The 16,626-nt window shown below is 36.6% G+C and overlaps 1 protein-coding gene across 1 annotated transcript in view; it reads right to left on the bottom strand.

Moving 5' to 3' along the window:
• USH2A (usherin) overlaps positions 1-16,626 on the bottom strand; it is an 868,259-nt gene that overhangs the window by 549,528 nt on the left and 302,105 nt on the right. Inside the window, exon 21 of the mRNA XM_053607912.1 lies at positions 13,841-14,071. Coding sequence (XP_053463887.1) covers positions 13,841-14,071 — 231 coding nt within the window. The remainder of the gene's footprint in view (positions 1-13,840; positions 14,072-16,626) is intronic.

Below are 16,626 nucleotides of genomic sequence, written 5' to 3'. Positions count from 1 at the left end.
TCATTAACTCTACAGACTGGGTTGAGTGCATCTGTTATCTGTTACAATAGTTTTCCATATCCTACTTTTGGACTTTTCAGACTTGAACTGTTTTCTTAATAACTTCTCAAACTGAAATATAACAGTAAAAATAAAGTCCACTCATCACCAGAGTACATTTGACAGACATTTAGAAAGTAAATCCACACTTATAAACTCCTCTCAGACTAAGATATAAAATAATTCCAGAAAAAATAGAAGGCTCTTTTTTGTTTTCTTATTGTTATTATCTCATCTTTGGACTCTATTACCGCTGGTTCATTTGCCTGCTTTAGAAATTTGTAAAAACGAAATAATAGGCTCTTTTGTTTCTACCTCGTTATCACTTACTAATAGGACATGAGTTCTCTACAGCAATTGTTGATTCATTTTTACTGTATTATATATATCATTCATTTGTTATACTTTATTTTCTATTATACTATAGATAGAAACTTGGTTAACAATAGCTTTTGATTACTAAGCATAAAAGTTGCTATAAAACTGGTGTACATAAGTATGCATTTATTGTTTATATATATGTATATATATATATACATACACACAGTATATTGTTAGTATATCTGTCTAGCCTTAGACCAATACTAGGCACGCACACCTAATGTAGCCATAGAGTTAGTCTTGATGTGTAACCAGGTAAATCCTCCAGCTTGTCCATTTTTAATATTGCTTTGGCTACTCTAAGTCCTTCCCCTTTTCATGTAAACTTTAAAATTAGCTCTTCAATTTCCATAACAATCCTGAAATTTTGAGTGGGACTACATGCATTCTATAAATCAAATTAGGAAGATTTGCCATTTAATAATATTAAGTCTGCAGATCCATGAACATGGCCTATCTTTCATTTATTGAGGTCTTTAATTTCTCCCTGTAATACTTTATGGTTGTTGAGAAGGGACACAAAAGAAGGGGTGGACAGCCTGGCCTTTGGAACAAGGAAGCCTGAGGCCCCTAAGAACATTCATAACTCAACAGTTCTAGCCAAAAAAAGGGGAAAAATGTGAGTCTGGGGTAACCCAGGTAATCAGTGACCAATAGAGGACACTAATCAATGACCAAGAGAAAAAGCAGTAATGCCCGGCAGTGGGGGGAGACGACTGAAGAGGAAGAGCAAGGTCTCCACACCTCACACTGCCCTCGTGTTTGTCTCCTTCCTGAGAGCGACCCACTTTCAACTCCCTGTGGAAGCGCTCTAAACTTTCTTTTTGTTCTTAAATAAAATTCCTCCTTGCTACCCTGAAACTTGTGCAGGTTACTTCTGCTTCCTGTCATGTTGCCTGTGCTGCTCCAGTATAATTTTCAGTTTCCACTCTCTTGTGCTTCCGAAGAGCACCGTGCCTCGATTCAACTTTCTAGCTCAGCCAAGTAATCAAAACCAGGACAACTGGGTTAGAGAACTGGGATCCCCGACCCCTGCCAATTTCCACTGTAGAGGTTTTGCATTGCCTTTCAGTGGATTTGTGTTTTTTTATGTAGTTTGATGCTAGTATGTGTGCTACCTTAAAACATTTCATTTTCTACTTGTATTTTGCTGTTGGATGGTGCATAATGCAAGGGTACGTGTCCGATCTATTAAGTATAGTATACAAATGTCTTAACACAATAATTAAGTAAATGAGACAAGATATATATATTAACCAGTGTGATGCAAGAGGTCCTAATTCTATATGAAATCAGCACATCATACCCCACAAATGCATTAATGAGAAAGAAAACAGTTTCCATATTTTTTTCAAGGAAACATTCAATGGAAATAAACTGAGGATGAGCCTGAACAGTCCATCCTCAGCAGAGTCAGGACAGTGGCAGGAAGAGGAGTAGAGATGGCTCCTCATGTCCATGGTGAGCCTCCTGGGCCTGAACCAGTCAAGGGAGATGGGACAGCAGATTAGTCTGCTCACACCGCCAATCCAAAGTGCCCTGGGTAGGGTGGTTTAAACAACGGTTCATAATGTCTATCTATGGACCTTTATCCAACATCTTTACTAAATTCGTTTATTAAGTCGAATAGCTTATATATATATTGAATTTTTATACATAAAATCACGATTTCCACAAATAAAGACAGTGTGCTTCTTCTTTGACATACCTAATGTATTTATTCTATCTTTCTATTTTATTATATTGCTCTGTCTAGTATAGTACTTCTGGTACAATATTGAATAAAAATGATGCTAGTGGATTTCCTTGTCCTGCTCTTGACCTCTGAGAGAAAGCATTTGATATTTGACTATTAGAGGTCTTTGATGAAAACAATTTACCAGAATGTTTCTTTCATTTATAGTTTGTTGCGAATTTTATTATGAATAGATTTTATATTTCATCAAATGCATTTATTGAATCTATAGAAATAAAACAGGAAACTTTATTTTTATTATGTTAATGTGATAAGTCATAGATTTTCAGATACTAAATTTACATTATTGGGGCAAATCTTGCATAGTTATAACATTAATATATATGTATATGAAGAGAAAGAGAAGGAGAGAGTTTAGAATTTCTGAATTTCCAATATTGGCTTATATTTTTCTTTATTTTAATTTCTTTGTCAAGTTTTAGTATGAAAGTTATTCTGGCCTTTTAAAATGAGGTAAATATGATTCCCTTTTTCTTTTTTCTGGGAGAGTTTGTACAGGATTGCTATTTTTTCTATTGCAATTATTTGATAGAATCCATCAATAGGGCTACCTGGGCGGGGTTTTCTTTGTGTAAAAGACTTGATTACAGATTCAGTTTTTAAAACACATATAGGACCATGCATATTTTCTGTATTTTTTTGTGTAAGCTTAAATTATTGTTCTTTTTACCTCAAAGGGTTTCTAAATTTTAGACATCTGTCTGGGAAACTGCTCACCAAAGCTAACCTATATCTGTAGCCCTAAATTCCAGATACCATCAACCAGAGGTACTAATGCCTCTGCTTGAGCTCCCTAATACCAGCTCAGTAGTTTAGAAAATGTCTTTGAACAGAGAGCTTATTCGTTTGCTTCCCTTCACTCATGCTTAGTAGTTGTGTATTTTTGCTAATAAACAGCATACGTGTTTTATATGTTTGGTCCAACTTTCATAGTTGTGTAACACATTGAGTACAGTGTCACTTATTTTATCAGAAGTAGAACTGGAATTCTAACTACTCAGTTTCTTATTTCAGCTGTTCCTTCAGTTCTAGAATGCATATTCTAATACTATAGTCTGGTTTGCTATGTAAATTTTTCATTTTTATTTATTTTCTTGACAATATTAATTATAGTCATTTTAAAATCTATGTCTGGGCATCATACAGACATACACATAGATACACACATATATACCTATAGATATGTGTGTATTATATATATATATATGAATTATTTCAGGAAATATCTCTATTTTTGGTTTTATTTGTCCTATCTTTTGGTTACTTGGTCCTATTTCTTTGTATGCCTGGTAATTTTAGATCAAACGTCAGACGTCTTATAGAAATAAAAATTGTAGACTCTGGAAATCTGATTGATGTTATCTCCTTTCAGAAAATATCTAAATATTTTTAGCGAAAAGATAACTTTTATTCTATTAGTAGTTAAGATGAACTGAGGCTTTATCTCAGGCCTTGGAAGGCTGGTCAGTGAGTGATTTGCTCTTACTGGGAAGTTTTCAACTGAAAGCCTGTAGTGACTACTGGCCCCACCTAAGCTCTCATTTTTTGTCTATCAAGCACTGTTTTTTCCTAAGAGTATGTAATACAAAAAATAGCAAATGAAGCATAAGGAAAACAACAAAGATAAACAAAAGTCTCACCTAAATAGCCTTCCTTATTTCTGAGACCTTGATTCCACAATTCCTGGCAGTCCTAGTTACTTTACTTATGTCTTTAAACAACCAGGTTTTTAAGAAATTTTGTCCAGCTTCTATTTTCTTTCTCAGCAGGAGGATTTTTTGATAAGCTTCATAGCTAGAGACAGAAGTCACTTGTAATTACTTAATTATGTGTTTGATGCATGATTTCACTGCAAGACTTTAAGCTCCCTAAGGTTAGGAACCGTACTTGTTTTGCCCAATATCCCTTTTACAATAGCAATCATAGCATTGGCTAAATAAGGAAAAAAAACTCTATATCAACCAGAAGAATGATCAAACCCTCCATTTAAAGCCAAAGGCTGGAAACACAGTTGGAGAAAAAAGAAGAGGAAATATAGTGATAAATCTTTAGTTTTTTTTTTTTTTATGTTTTTTAAAGGAACATAATGGCACACATACTACTTATTGGCACATAGGGTGAAAATTAAGAAAAGTCTAGCATTTTAAAAATTATAATGAATAATCTTAAAGAAAGCAACTATAATAAAGAAGTGGAAAGAAAAAGTTCAGATGACAGTAGTTGGAGAAGTGATTGGTAGGTGACAAAAAGACATATTGAGAGAGTCTTATTCCTTTCAGAAGACTGATTATAAAGAAAAGGAATAAACAGAGTCAGATTTACAAATGCATACAGAATTTCAAGTGAGTCACTACAAGCGTAGATGTGAGATGCCACACATGTAATGCTCCAGAGAAAGAGAGATAACTGAAAAAACAAAGGTCACGAGTTCCCAGAATGAGTAAAACAAGGTGACTAATCAGAGGCTATGTAGTAGAGAGAGGTCGTAAAAGAGTAACATCAATATTTATGTGATTTAGATGCATAAAATATATGTATGAAATGGAAATGCACATAATTCCACAATTCCAGAGTGCCAGCCACATTGCATACACCATAATGGCCGCTAAGATGTTGGATGCTCACCCTTCACAGGGACTCCCACACGGAAACTCTGTAATAATCCATTTTGCAGGGCAAGACATTGAGTTCCAGACTTGAGGGTGACTTGTGCAAAGTTGCACAATACAATGGGAAGCCAGATTTTAAACTGGGGGAGTCTGACTCTAGAACCTGCATTATTTATTACCATCCTTGCCGCCTTCTGAACTAGATTGCCAACATCAATACCTCCATTGCCCTTGAAATAGAATTCAATCAGTAAGATGCTGTTAATCCATCTATAGCATTGATCACTGTTGTTTATAAAGCACTTTCAAGATTAAAAGTGCTTTTTATTGTACTGTTTATGTTTATTATGACTGTCATCTTAAACCTATTGCAATAAGCCGTAATGATATGTATAGGCAAAAGTGTCAAAATATTCATTAACTTCAAAATTTAATAAGTCTAAAGAGATCCTGTATCTAGGAGATGTGCGACCACATAGCTTCCAATAACACAATGTGACAACTATTGCGGGGCACAAAACTCCTGATATAACTTTCTAGCAATAACCATTAATGCAGAAGCAACTCACCAGCAGCTCAGAACCATTAATAGGAATTTATTTTTGTCTCCAGTACTATATAGCTTAAAATATACTTTTTTATATATCCAAGGCCAGTAGAAACCAACCGGCCATCAAGTATTGTAAGCCATCAATACTTCCAAAAAAAGTAGCCTCCAAAATGTGTAATATATTCTAATGCATAATGAATCTCACCATTAAGTAATTCTTACAGCTAAGTGATCCTTCTTACGGATTTCTCTTTTCTATTACTCATTCAGTTAATGCTTTATTCAACAAACATTTATTGAACATCTGGTATGTGTCTTATGCTGTGCAAGACACAAATGTTACAACTGTGAAAAAAGTCATAATTTCAATCTGTTTGGCACATACATAAGTGAAAAAGCAATTTCAATAGAATGCGGTAATGGCTAAAATGGGGAAATTCTTGGTTTCTGTAGTAGGGTACAAGAAAGTCCCTTAATTTAGATGTGCCACAGGAGGAGGGTAGAGATTATCACAAGATTATTGAGAGGAACAGCTAAGCTAACACTTTGATGATGAGTAGCAATTAACCACGTGAAAGGGAAGAGTACTTGCAGGTAGGCTAAGGCATCAATGTGTTCAAAAACCTGAGCATCTAAGGAGTGGGCTACACTCGTAGAAACTATGGCCGAAATATAGCTTTAGAGCTGGAGAGTAAACCAGGAGTTACATGGGTGGAGAGATGAGGCTGACCTGTAACCACAAGGGCAGAAAGAGTTCAATTAGGCAGGCCATCTCACAGGGAACTACTGAAATGTCTTAAGAAGGGAATGGCAGAAATGATTATTAGTTTGGAGAATAGCCTAGAAAAGAGTAATGCTGTTGACAGAGAAGCCCACAACATAGGCGTGGATTAGGCAGTAGTCGTAAGACCAAAAGATAGTTCCAGAGATGCACCAGAGGAAGAATGGCCAGAGGAGGAAGACCTGGTGGGATCTGGGAAGGGAGAGAGTTCCAGCCCAGGGACACTCCTAGGTTTTCATCTCAGGCAATCAGTGATACTCTCTGCTGGTGGGAAGCGAAGGAATAGGTTATAGGAGAGGAAAGTGAATGGGAGGAGGAGCTGAGAAAGCCACATCTACACTGATTTTGTTTTGTGCCTGTCCAGGAGGAGGATCACTAAATCATTCCACTGAGTTTCCCAGAGGGCCCTACCCTTCTTCTATGAAACTCCTCTAGGCTGCCCTGCGTTTGTGGGAATGATGTAGCTACCATGGCCAGAGACGACTCAGATGACCTGAGTATTTCTTGCCCTCTCTTTCTTCCTTGTGTCTTTCTTCTGAAGTTGCTCACAAACTTTTGAACTGAGACCAGCCCTCAGTCAGGAGAATGTGAGCCTCGCTTCTCCAATCTCCAGCCAAACGCCTGAGGGCTATGTTTGTGATTTGCTTAACATTGCTTAAAATTTCCCCTCTCAAATGGAACCTTAAAGGTATAATCTTGTAAAACATTTCTTCAGGCCACCAGAACATCGTTTTAAAAGATACGGAGGTTTGATGTGATGTTACTGGAATCTCCTCTTAGGAGAAATGAAATTAATCGTAATCTATATTCTCATATGGCTATTATAGTTATCCTGATATAAATGTTTTTATTAGTTTTTTTCTGAGAAAATATATATAAAAAAAGTTTACTTTATTAAATCAAAAAATAATCATTTTCAGAGGTTCTAGTTTCCTACCACTATGGACCATAATCATTCCTTTTTGCCCAAAGTTCCTCTTTCTACTCATTTAAACTGGATGTAAAGAAGATTAGAACTAATCTGTGTTATACTGATAAAGAATATCATGAAGTGATGGCAATATTTTTTATCAAAAAAAATCATAGAAAAGATTCTAAAATGACCAAAACACATTGGAAGAAAAAGATCCTGGACAATTTAAGGAGGTAAACTTGAGACCATGCAGAAAACCTCAGGACATAGCCACAGAGCATGTGCTTCGGGGCTCGGCTTGAGTATGTGCGTGTGCTGTTTATCTGGTGAGAATGCATCTTTGAAAACAAAAGAGATGGAAAAGACAGATGCCTTAAGATTATTAAGAGTGCTGGCTGCTATAAAAGCAGCTGTTTCAATGAAAATGTTAGTCCATAATATTGGCATGATTAGTGACAACTCAGCTTACCATCCACCTACCATTAATATTTTAACGAGGGGGGGCCGAGGTGGGTGGATTGCCTGAGCTCAGGAGTTGAGACCAGCCTGAGCCAGAGCCAGACCCCATCTCTAAAAATAGCCAGGCATTGTCGTGGGCACCTGTAGTCCCAGCTACTCCAGAGGCTGAGGCAAGAGAATCACCTGAACCCAGGAGTTTGAGGTTGCTGTGAGCTATGGTGGGATGGGATTCTACCAAGGGCAACAAAAGTATGATTGAAGGGATTGAAATCCCTTTTTAAATGAAGGGATTTTCTGTCTCAAAAATTTTTTTTTCAACAAAAGGTAGCATGATAGAAATGTACTTCAAAATGTCACTTTGAAGATGTAAGGAACAAAACACATGCATTTGTAAATTAGCGTTTATTATGAATTTGGGGGAATGGGGGAAAAATGGTCCCCTTCCATCTATCAATGTCATCACCATGCTATCTGAAGGCATTTCATAAGAACATACGAGTACTTGATACCACTCTCCTAAATGTAGTAAGAATTAAACAGTTCTAACGTTTGCATCTCAATATCCCTAGTTACCATTGGCTAGCCTGACTTCCGTTACTCTAAGAAAATTCTCACTGACATCCTTGTCCTTTTGAGGTCACGCAGATGAACTCAACCATAGAACGCCCTGGAGAACGGCCGTGTCTCCTCTCCTGCAATCTCACACTCTATGTCCTTAATCTCGCCTTTATTTTTTTTTTAATATCATTAATGCCTGTTCACTAAACTGCTAGGCCACATCTTACATTAATATATTTGTGTTTCAATAACTATGACCAAAATCCAACATCAAAGTTAAGTAAAATTTGTAATTGAAATCTGCCTTGAAATGATGCAGGGTTTTGTTGAATTGTTTTTGTTGTTTTTTTTTTTTTTTTTTTTAAGCACTTTCAGGCAAAATTACTTGCTCCCAGTCTGAGGAAAACAAATACTGGGACACCAAGGGTGTTGAAGGTCAGAATTAATACGCTTTTCCTAATTAGTCTATCTAAAGAAGTTTGCCGACTTGCACCTTCACAGTAACTGCTTATAATCAGCTTTCTTTTAATGAAGTGATTAAATGTCCCAATTCACAACAAATAATAAAAAAATAATAATAAGGCATTAAATATTCTCTAGTAAAAGATATAAAATATATGCTTTTAAAGAATATTGATCAGGGAGGTTGCATTCGCTTTTCATGCCTTGGTAATTAATTGCGTTTTGTATTCTAAAGCATTTTAGTTGAGCCATTTTGGGGAAGGTGGATAGTAGGAAACGAAAACGTATGACAATCATTTAGTGTCCTTGAACATCATTATTATGAAGAAACTGTACAGAGTTCTCATCTGCAAGATATTCAACATCAGTAATCACATTTCTCGTGAAGACAAATAAAAGGGAATTACATCCAGGTGTACATGTGCGCTCATCTCCCCGGTGGTTTGCTACAAAGATCTCCCCAAAGGCAGTTCCTGATTTCTGAGCAGGGTCACCAGTAAAGGCAGTTTAAAAGGCTGGTGTGATTGGCATCTGGATACTACAATAGTCAAACCTTCCCCCAAATGTTCATGGACTTGTTTTCGCTAATAGGGAAAAGAAAGTGACAAGGAGAGAGAGGGTCACCTTTGGAATGCCAATCTGAGCAATGTTTTAGTTGCTGTTTTTTCCCGGTTCCATTTGGATTACTAGCATTACAAGGAAAGAACTAAATTCCTTTTGTAAATCAAGTAGATTTACTCTCCATGATTTTTTTTCTCCAAAGACACAATGATACCTTCTTCCAGTTGCATAGGGAGAGAATGTTCTGTTTGCTGTTCTCATTTTAGAATGACAAAGTACTGTTTTTAACCCCCTGCAACCAGGGGACTATTTCACCATGGTGTTTACATCACTGGCTAATTACAGGTTCATGAAAATATGTTTAATTTGCTGCTGCTTTATAATACTCTGATACAATCCAAGAACTGAATATTCTTTTTATTTATTTATTTATTTATTTATTATTTATTTTGAGACAAAATCTCACTACATCCCCCTCAATTGAGTGCTGTGGCATCACAGCTCACAGCAACCTCAAACTCTTGGGCTTAAGCAATTCTCTTGCCTCAATCTCCCAAGTAGCTGGGACTACAGTTGCCTGCCACAATGCCCAGCTAGTTGTTGTTGTTGTCATTGATGTTTAGCAGGCCCAGGCCGGGTTTTGAACCTGCCAGCCTTAACCACTGACCTATGGGCACCAAGCATGAATATTCTTTTTATATTGATGAATTTATTTGTATCACTAAGTTTCTCAAATTAGTAGAGAAATATAAAGTTACATTAATCTTAAATTATAAAAATAAATTTATATGAAAGAATAATAACCAAATGATTTAAAAGCCTAGGTGATTTTAAACTCACAGATGCCTTGGTGACAGCCTCTACTTTGAATTTTCCATAGAATTGGAATTTCGGAGGTTAGAGGTTTTAGAGGTTAGAAGTATTGGTCATTCAACACAACCCTCAATGTAATAGATAAATAAGTAAGATCAGACCCTCAGAAAAGTAGTCTGCCTAATGTCTCAACAATAGGTAGATTATTTTCAAAAACAAAATTAAGTATCACATTTTAATAAATAGTGCATATTCTATATTATCAATATAATATTGCCAGATATAAAATTTAGGCACACATACTTTGTAGCAACAAATAAGTTAATAAAATGTTTAATTTTTATAAATTGTAGAAGACTGTTACTTAGAAAGGCTCCTATCTCATAGTAGGCACCAAATAAATACCTGTTAAATGAATAATAGTACTTGTTTAATGACTACTAAATAATCTGTATGACAAGCACCATGTAAAGATAACAGGGCTATCTCTCGTACTGATACCTACCTGCTAGGTACCAGTATTCTAAGTGCTATTATTCTGTCAATTTTAAAGAAAAGGAAACAGAGACGTAAGATTAAGAGGTGTGTCTAATTACACTTAGCTAGTTAAATTATGGCTCTTGGATTTGAAACTAAATCTGTTCCACAAGTCCTTACTGTTAGTTCTACAGAAGTGGGAGAGGTAATACTGATCTTAAATTTATACTATAATGTAAATGACTAATAAGACATTCTTCCTGGAGATTAGATTTTTGAAAGAAGATGTAAATCAGGAAAAAAAAAAAAAAAAAAAAGGGAACAAAAGCAAGTCTCCAAAAGCTTTATCTGGCTTATTATTCTGCCCAAAGGTAGATTTTGAAAGTTCACTTACAATTCTAAGCTTAATAATTTACAATATTAAGCAGCTTCTTTAGGACATATATTCATATGCTTAAATCATTCTCATTATACTGTGCAAGGTAAAAATATTTAAAGCAAATTTGGAAGGGGTGAGTTATATAAGACACGCCTTTCTTATACTGTAATGGTTAGAAATTTTATACTGCAACCTTCAATATGTTGGTCATGGCCATGGAATATGTTATAAATGCATTTATAAACCCTGTCATTGGTGGGTAAAATCTGACTTATTTTTGCATATATAACATATGTATAATTATATATATCACCATCTATTTGTCCTTGAATGTTAATTAATATTTTCATTCATATCTCAGGAATCATCTCTGCTGAAGCTTGAGATTCTGAAATTGATGATTCAAAATAAAAGACAGCTCAGTTTTTCTTACAGTTATTAACTTTAAAATACAATTCATCATATTAGATATTTCTAGGATTTGCCCATTACATTTGTGTCAGAATATAAAACCAGCATAACATATAAAAACGTGAATTGAAAGCACTGTTAAATAACACATAGCACTTCAGCCCATTTAAAATCATTTCCTTTAGGTCTTAAACATCTAGCTTCTTCCAATAACACCCTGGAATTAATTGCTATTTAAAAAAAACTGATCCCCAAGGGGATACACATAAATAAACAAATAACACCAACACTTCTTACTGTTTGTCACCTAAAAACTAACTGAAAGACACGTTCAAAAAGTTTACCAGGGCAAAAAAAAAAAGTTTGGCAGTGTTAATTCAGGAATATTTGGGTGATAATTATTTTACTATCCCTATCTATTTATCACTTTTATATACTTCCCATTCCATAATGTCCAGAGTACAGTCTATAAAAGCTCCTTTTATAAGAGCTTTTGAATTAGAATCTCCAATTTATGATTCCTCCCTGATAATTTCATAGCTGTGGTATCTCTTATTGGAACCTCATGTACTAGGAGGGCAAAAATACCTAAATTAGAATAGAATGAGGGAATGTATCAGTAAGACAAATGTAAGATGCTCATTATATACCTTCCTCTCTGCTTAGAAAAGATGCTAGTTTAGGGAAAGCCACGGAGCTTGTTTCAAAAATCTGCCCTAGCTCATTAATTGGGTAAATTTAGTTTAGTCATGATCTAACTCAATACAATTATTCAACCAAACCTGCCAATTCAACGAAGGGATCAAACCAATAACTTGATATAGACCTGGTTATTTGAAAAGTTAAAGGAAGCCTTCAAAGTAAAGCCAAGCCACCAATAAAAAGGCATCAGCAACATCCCAGAATGTGCCTGAACACAGAACTTTTTGTTCTCCAGGAATCACCAAAGCTCCAGGGAGTAGTTCAAGCCAAAATTGTGATCTCCCTGCCTCGTCCTTCAAGGGATGTGTACTCCGAGCACATTTTCTGTGCAGCTGGAGGCTTTGTTACAGACAGAAGGATCCTGCTTTGTGAGGGCCCGTGTTTACAGCCTAACTTTTTTAAAGAGGAATTTGGAAAACTTCCCAGACACTGCATCTGCCCCTAGCCCTTGCACCTCAGAGTATAAGACCGGCAAGGGAGATAGTGGGGATGACTAAATTTATTAACAGTGGACGGGCCACTCTATCTTTCACAGCAACAACAGTAGGTGATCCCATCAAAAATCTGTCTGCTGGCTGGCCTGCAAATCCAAGCTGACATCCTTGTGGCAGCTATACCCAGTTGAATGGAAACGGATGCCATTTCCGGGAAGAAACAGATCACAAGCCAAATGTTGGACCAGGGAGGTAGTTTTAATTTATATTTGTGAAAAAGGTTTTAGTATTACCCTTGTGCTCCTTTTCAAAAACCTATTTGTTTTTTGGGTTTTTTTGGCCATTTTAAGAATATAAAGCAGAGTTGAACATTTTAGGGGAGAGGAACTCAATGGTACAATTTCAAATATTCAGTGATTTTGATGTACTGGGAGAGGAGTTAAGCGTGCATTAATCTCAATACATCTCAGCTACAACATAATCATGATTCATTACAAACGTGCATTGGCAGCCAGCCTCAACAGCAAGCAAACTATTTACTATTTTAGGTAAAAATAAAACAATAAAAATTTTTATAGGCTCAAATTTCATTTCGTTGTCCTCACATACGCAATATTTTAAACACTAGCTATTTGCTCCAAAAGGACTTTCTCATGGATTAAATGAATATCTTTATGAGTTTACAGAATAATATATATCACATACTTTGTCATTATTTTTAAACTGGGAAATTGAAGTACGTGCCACAAATAGCTCCAGTTTCACAGTGAAGTAGTGCCATTAGGAACTGTAATTCAGAAAGGTTGTGGGAGAAAGGTAAGGCAAGTGAGGCAGGGTTGTGCAACCGTAGGGTCCCGTTCTGTCTCTATTCAAAATTTTGATATTTTTTCTGAATATTTTTTGCATAGATTTTCATTTGTAAAAAATGTTGCATTTAAATATTTACAGGGACAGAGTGTTTTAGTGCCTTTAAATTTTGTGCCTCAGGCAAGAGCCTCACTTGCTTTTACCACAGTCCTGGCCCAGAGAAGTTACATCTTCCCTGAGATTAGTTTTTCCCATAAGGTTCACCACAGAACATGAGATATTAATAGTTATTTCTAAAAAGAAATAAGAAAAGAAAACTTAAAATACCTCTTAGGCATGCTTAGCTAAAGGTAAATAGCTTTCTCATAATTCTTTTCAGCAACAGAGTAACATGACCCGTGCTGAGAGTTTCTACCACCAGGGGCACCTCTCATCCTCCTTTGCACATGGAGCACAGATGTTCTAAGGAGCGTGTTCTGATAGAGTGAGAACCATCGCAAACACATAACCTTGATCCAATAAGGCTTCCTCGCCACCATTTTATTTTTCTCTCTTTTACTTATTTCTCTTTTTCCAAGAATACTAAGAAGAGGGACATGTTGACACAATCAGGCTACAGTTATAAAAGGGCTGAATTAGTATTTCTATAAAAAGGTATGGTAAAAATTCATTGTAAAGGGATATCAAAATAGTAGAAAACACCTTGGGGCTTAGCACCTCTTAAGAAAGCAACGTCAAACACACTTACCAGTAAAGTCTGTATTGACGGGGTGAGTGGAGCTGGGAAATTTGCAATATCCATGTCCTGTGAAGCGAATTCCTTTCATCATTGTGGCCGTCAGAGCTGGGAGAGATGACTCTCTCCTTTCCAGCTGATATACAGGAGGGGGCCCGTTCAGCTCCTCAGGTGGAAACCACCTAAGATGGGTTGTTGTGCTGTTGACTGCTTTAACCAGAGGTGGCCTCAGTTGGGCTGGTGCTAAATATTAGAGAACCCTTGTTAACACTCTAGAATTTGTTTTCTATCACTAGACACAGATATTCACACATATACACACATGCACTTGTATAAATCACATTCAAAATCAAATCAGTTATGGTCACAAGTATTTATATGGTTCTAGGAACTGAAAACACAATATAGAGTTTATTGTAAATGTGACTAAAGAAAATCTAAATGACTAGCAAATATTTAATGCAAAACTTTTACAATTAAATTTATTTTTTGGAAATAACTTCTCTATTCTTTTTTGCTCAATAACAGATATTGTGCATTATAGTAGCTATTGGTGGGGCCCCGCCTAGAGTCCCTTTACCAAGCAGGGACCCCAATGCCCCAGCTTCTGCCCACTTTGGAGAATTTCATCTGTCTGAGAACCGCCTCAAAGAACTGCATCCCTCAAAGAAACCTTCAGCCAATGATTAGCAGTGCTGGGACTCACAGAGGAGGTAATGGAAACATTGGAAAGTTAGTTAGGAAGGTAAGAGAGGGTATGCGGTTGGAGAAGAATCTAGGCAGGGTGAATTGTCGCTCATTCACGCCAACCCATGGGAAACACAGGAAGGATGACAGGAAGTTCTCAAATCTTGGAGTTACTTTTTTTTCTGTCAGAATGTCATTTTTAAGGAGTTTATTTTTTAAGAAAGCGTGGTCTCACTATGTTATCCAGGCTGGAGGGCAGCAGCTTTTGACAGGTGTGCTCGTGGTACAATGTAATCTCAAACTCCTGAGCTGACATGATACCCCTGCCCCAACCTCCTGAGTTGCTGAGACTACAGGTGCATGCAGGTGCATGCCATGGCGCTTGGGAGACTTTGCATTTTTGTTTGTGGTTTTAAGAGCAGTTTTAGGACTTCAAGAGAAACTTCTCTGAAGAAGATAGGCGCGCGGCCTACAGACATATGAAAAAATGCTCATCATTTTTAATCATCAGAGAAATGCAAATCAAAACTACTTTGAGATATCATCTAACTCCAGTAAGATTAGCCCATATCACAAAATCCCAAGACCAGAGATGTTGGCGTGAATGTCGATAAAAGGGTACACTTCTACACTGCTGGTGGGAATGCAAATTAATACATTCCTTTTGGAAAGAGATATGGAGAACACTTAGAGATCTAAAAATAGATCTGCCGTTCAATCCTATAATCCCTCTACTAGGCATATACCCAGAAGACCAAAAATCACATCACAACAAAGATATTTGTACCAGAATGTTTACTGCAGCCCAATTCATAATTGCTAAGTCATGGAAAAAGCGCAAGTGCCCATCGATCCATGAATGGATTAATAAATTGTGGTACATGTACACCATGGAATATGATGCAGCCTTAAAGAAAGATGGAGACTTTACCTCTTTCATGTTTACATGGATGGAGCTGGAACATATTCTTCTTAGCAAAGTATCTCAAGAATGGAAGAAAAACTATCCAATGTACTCAACCCTACTATGAAACTAATTTATGGCTTTCATGTGAAAGCTATAACCCAGTTACAACCTAAGAATAGGGTGAAGGAGAAAAAGGAGGGGAGGGAGTTGGGAGAGGGGAGGTGGGCAGAGGGAGGGAGATCTGTGGGATTACACCTGCAGTGCATCTTACAAGGGTGTATGTGAAACTTAGTAAATGTAGAATATAAATGTCTTAACACAATAACTAAGAAAATGCCAGGAAGGCTGTGTTAACCAGTGTGATGAAAATGTGTCAAACAGTCTATGAAACCAGGGTATGGTGCCCCATGATCACATTAATGTACACAGCTATGATTTAATAAAAAAAAAAAAAAAGAGCAGTTTTAGGTTCACAAAACAAAACTGGGAAGAAGGTGTAGAGTTTTATCATCTCTCCCATCTCCCCACCCATGCACAGTTTCTCCCACTGTCATCACCCAGCACCCCAGTCGTTTGCTTCAGTTAATAAATCTAAATAAAAATAAATAAATAAATAAATAAATCTACACTGACACATCATTATTATCCAAAGTCCATAGTTTACATTGGGACTACTCAGGGTGCTGTGCATTCTCTGGGTTTGGATAAATATATAATGATAGAAATTCAACATCCTAGTGTCACACAGAATGTTCACTGCCCCACACATCCTCTGGGCCCTCCTTCCAACAACCCCAGGCAACCACTGATCTTTCTATTGTCCCCATAGCTTTGTCTCCTCTGGACATAGTTTCTGTACCCATGTACCTGCTGAAGAATATCTTGATTGCCTCCAAGTTTTGACAATTATGAATAAAGCTGCCATAAACATGTGTGTGCAGGCTTTTGTGTAGATGTTAAGTTTTCCATTCCTTTGGGTAAATACCAAGAATTACAATTTCTGGATTGTACGTATATGGTAGGAGCATGTTTGCTTGGGTAAGAAACTATCAAACTTTCTTTCAAAGTGGCTGTACCATTTGCATTCCCGCTAGCAATGAAGGAGAATTTTCATTACTACACGTCCTCACCAGCATTTGATACTGTCAATGTTCCAGATTTTGGCCACTCTACTGGATGTTCAGTGACATCTTATTTGCTTCGT

The sequence above is a fragment of the Nycticebus coucang genome, chromosome 10, assembly GCF_027406575.1.
Source record: "Nycticebus coucang isolate mNycCou1 chromosome 10, mNycCou1.pri, whole genome shotgun sequence".
Lineage (NCBI taxonomy): Eukaryota > Metazoa > Chordata > Mammalia > Primates > Lorisidae > Nycticebus > Nycticebus coucang.
Note: the sequence above shows the minus strand (reverse complement) of the source record. Positions and strands in the feature narration are given on the sequence as shown.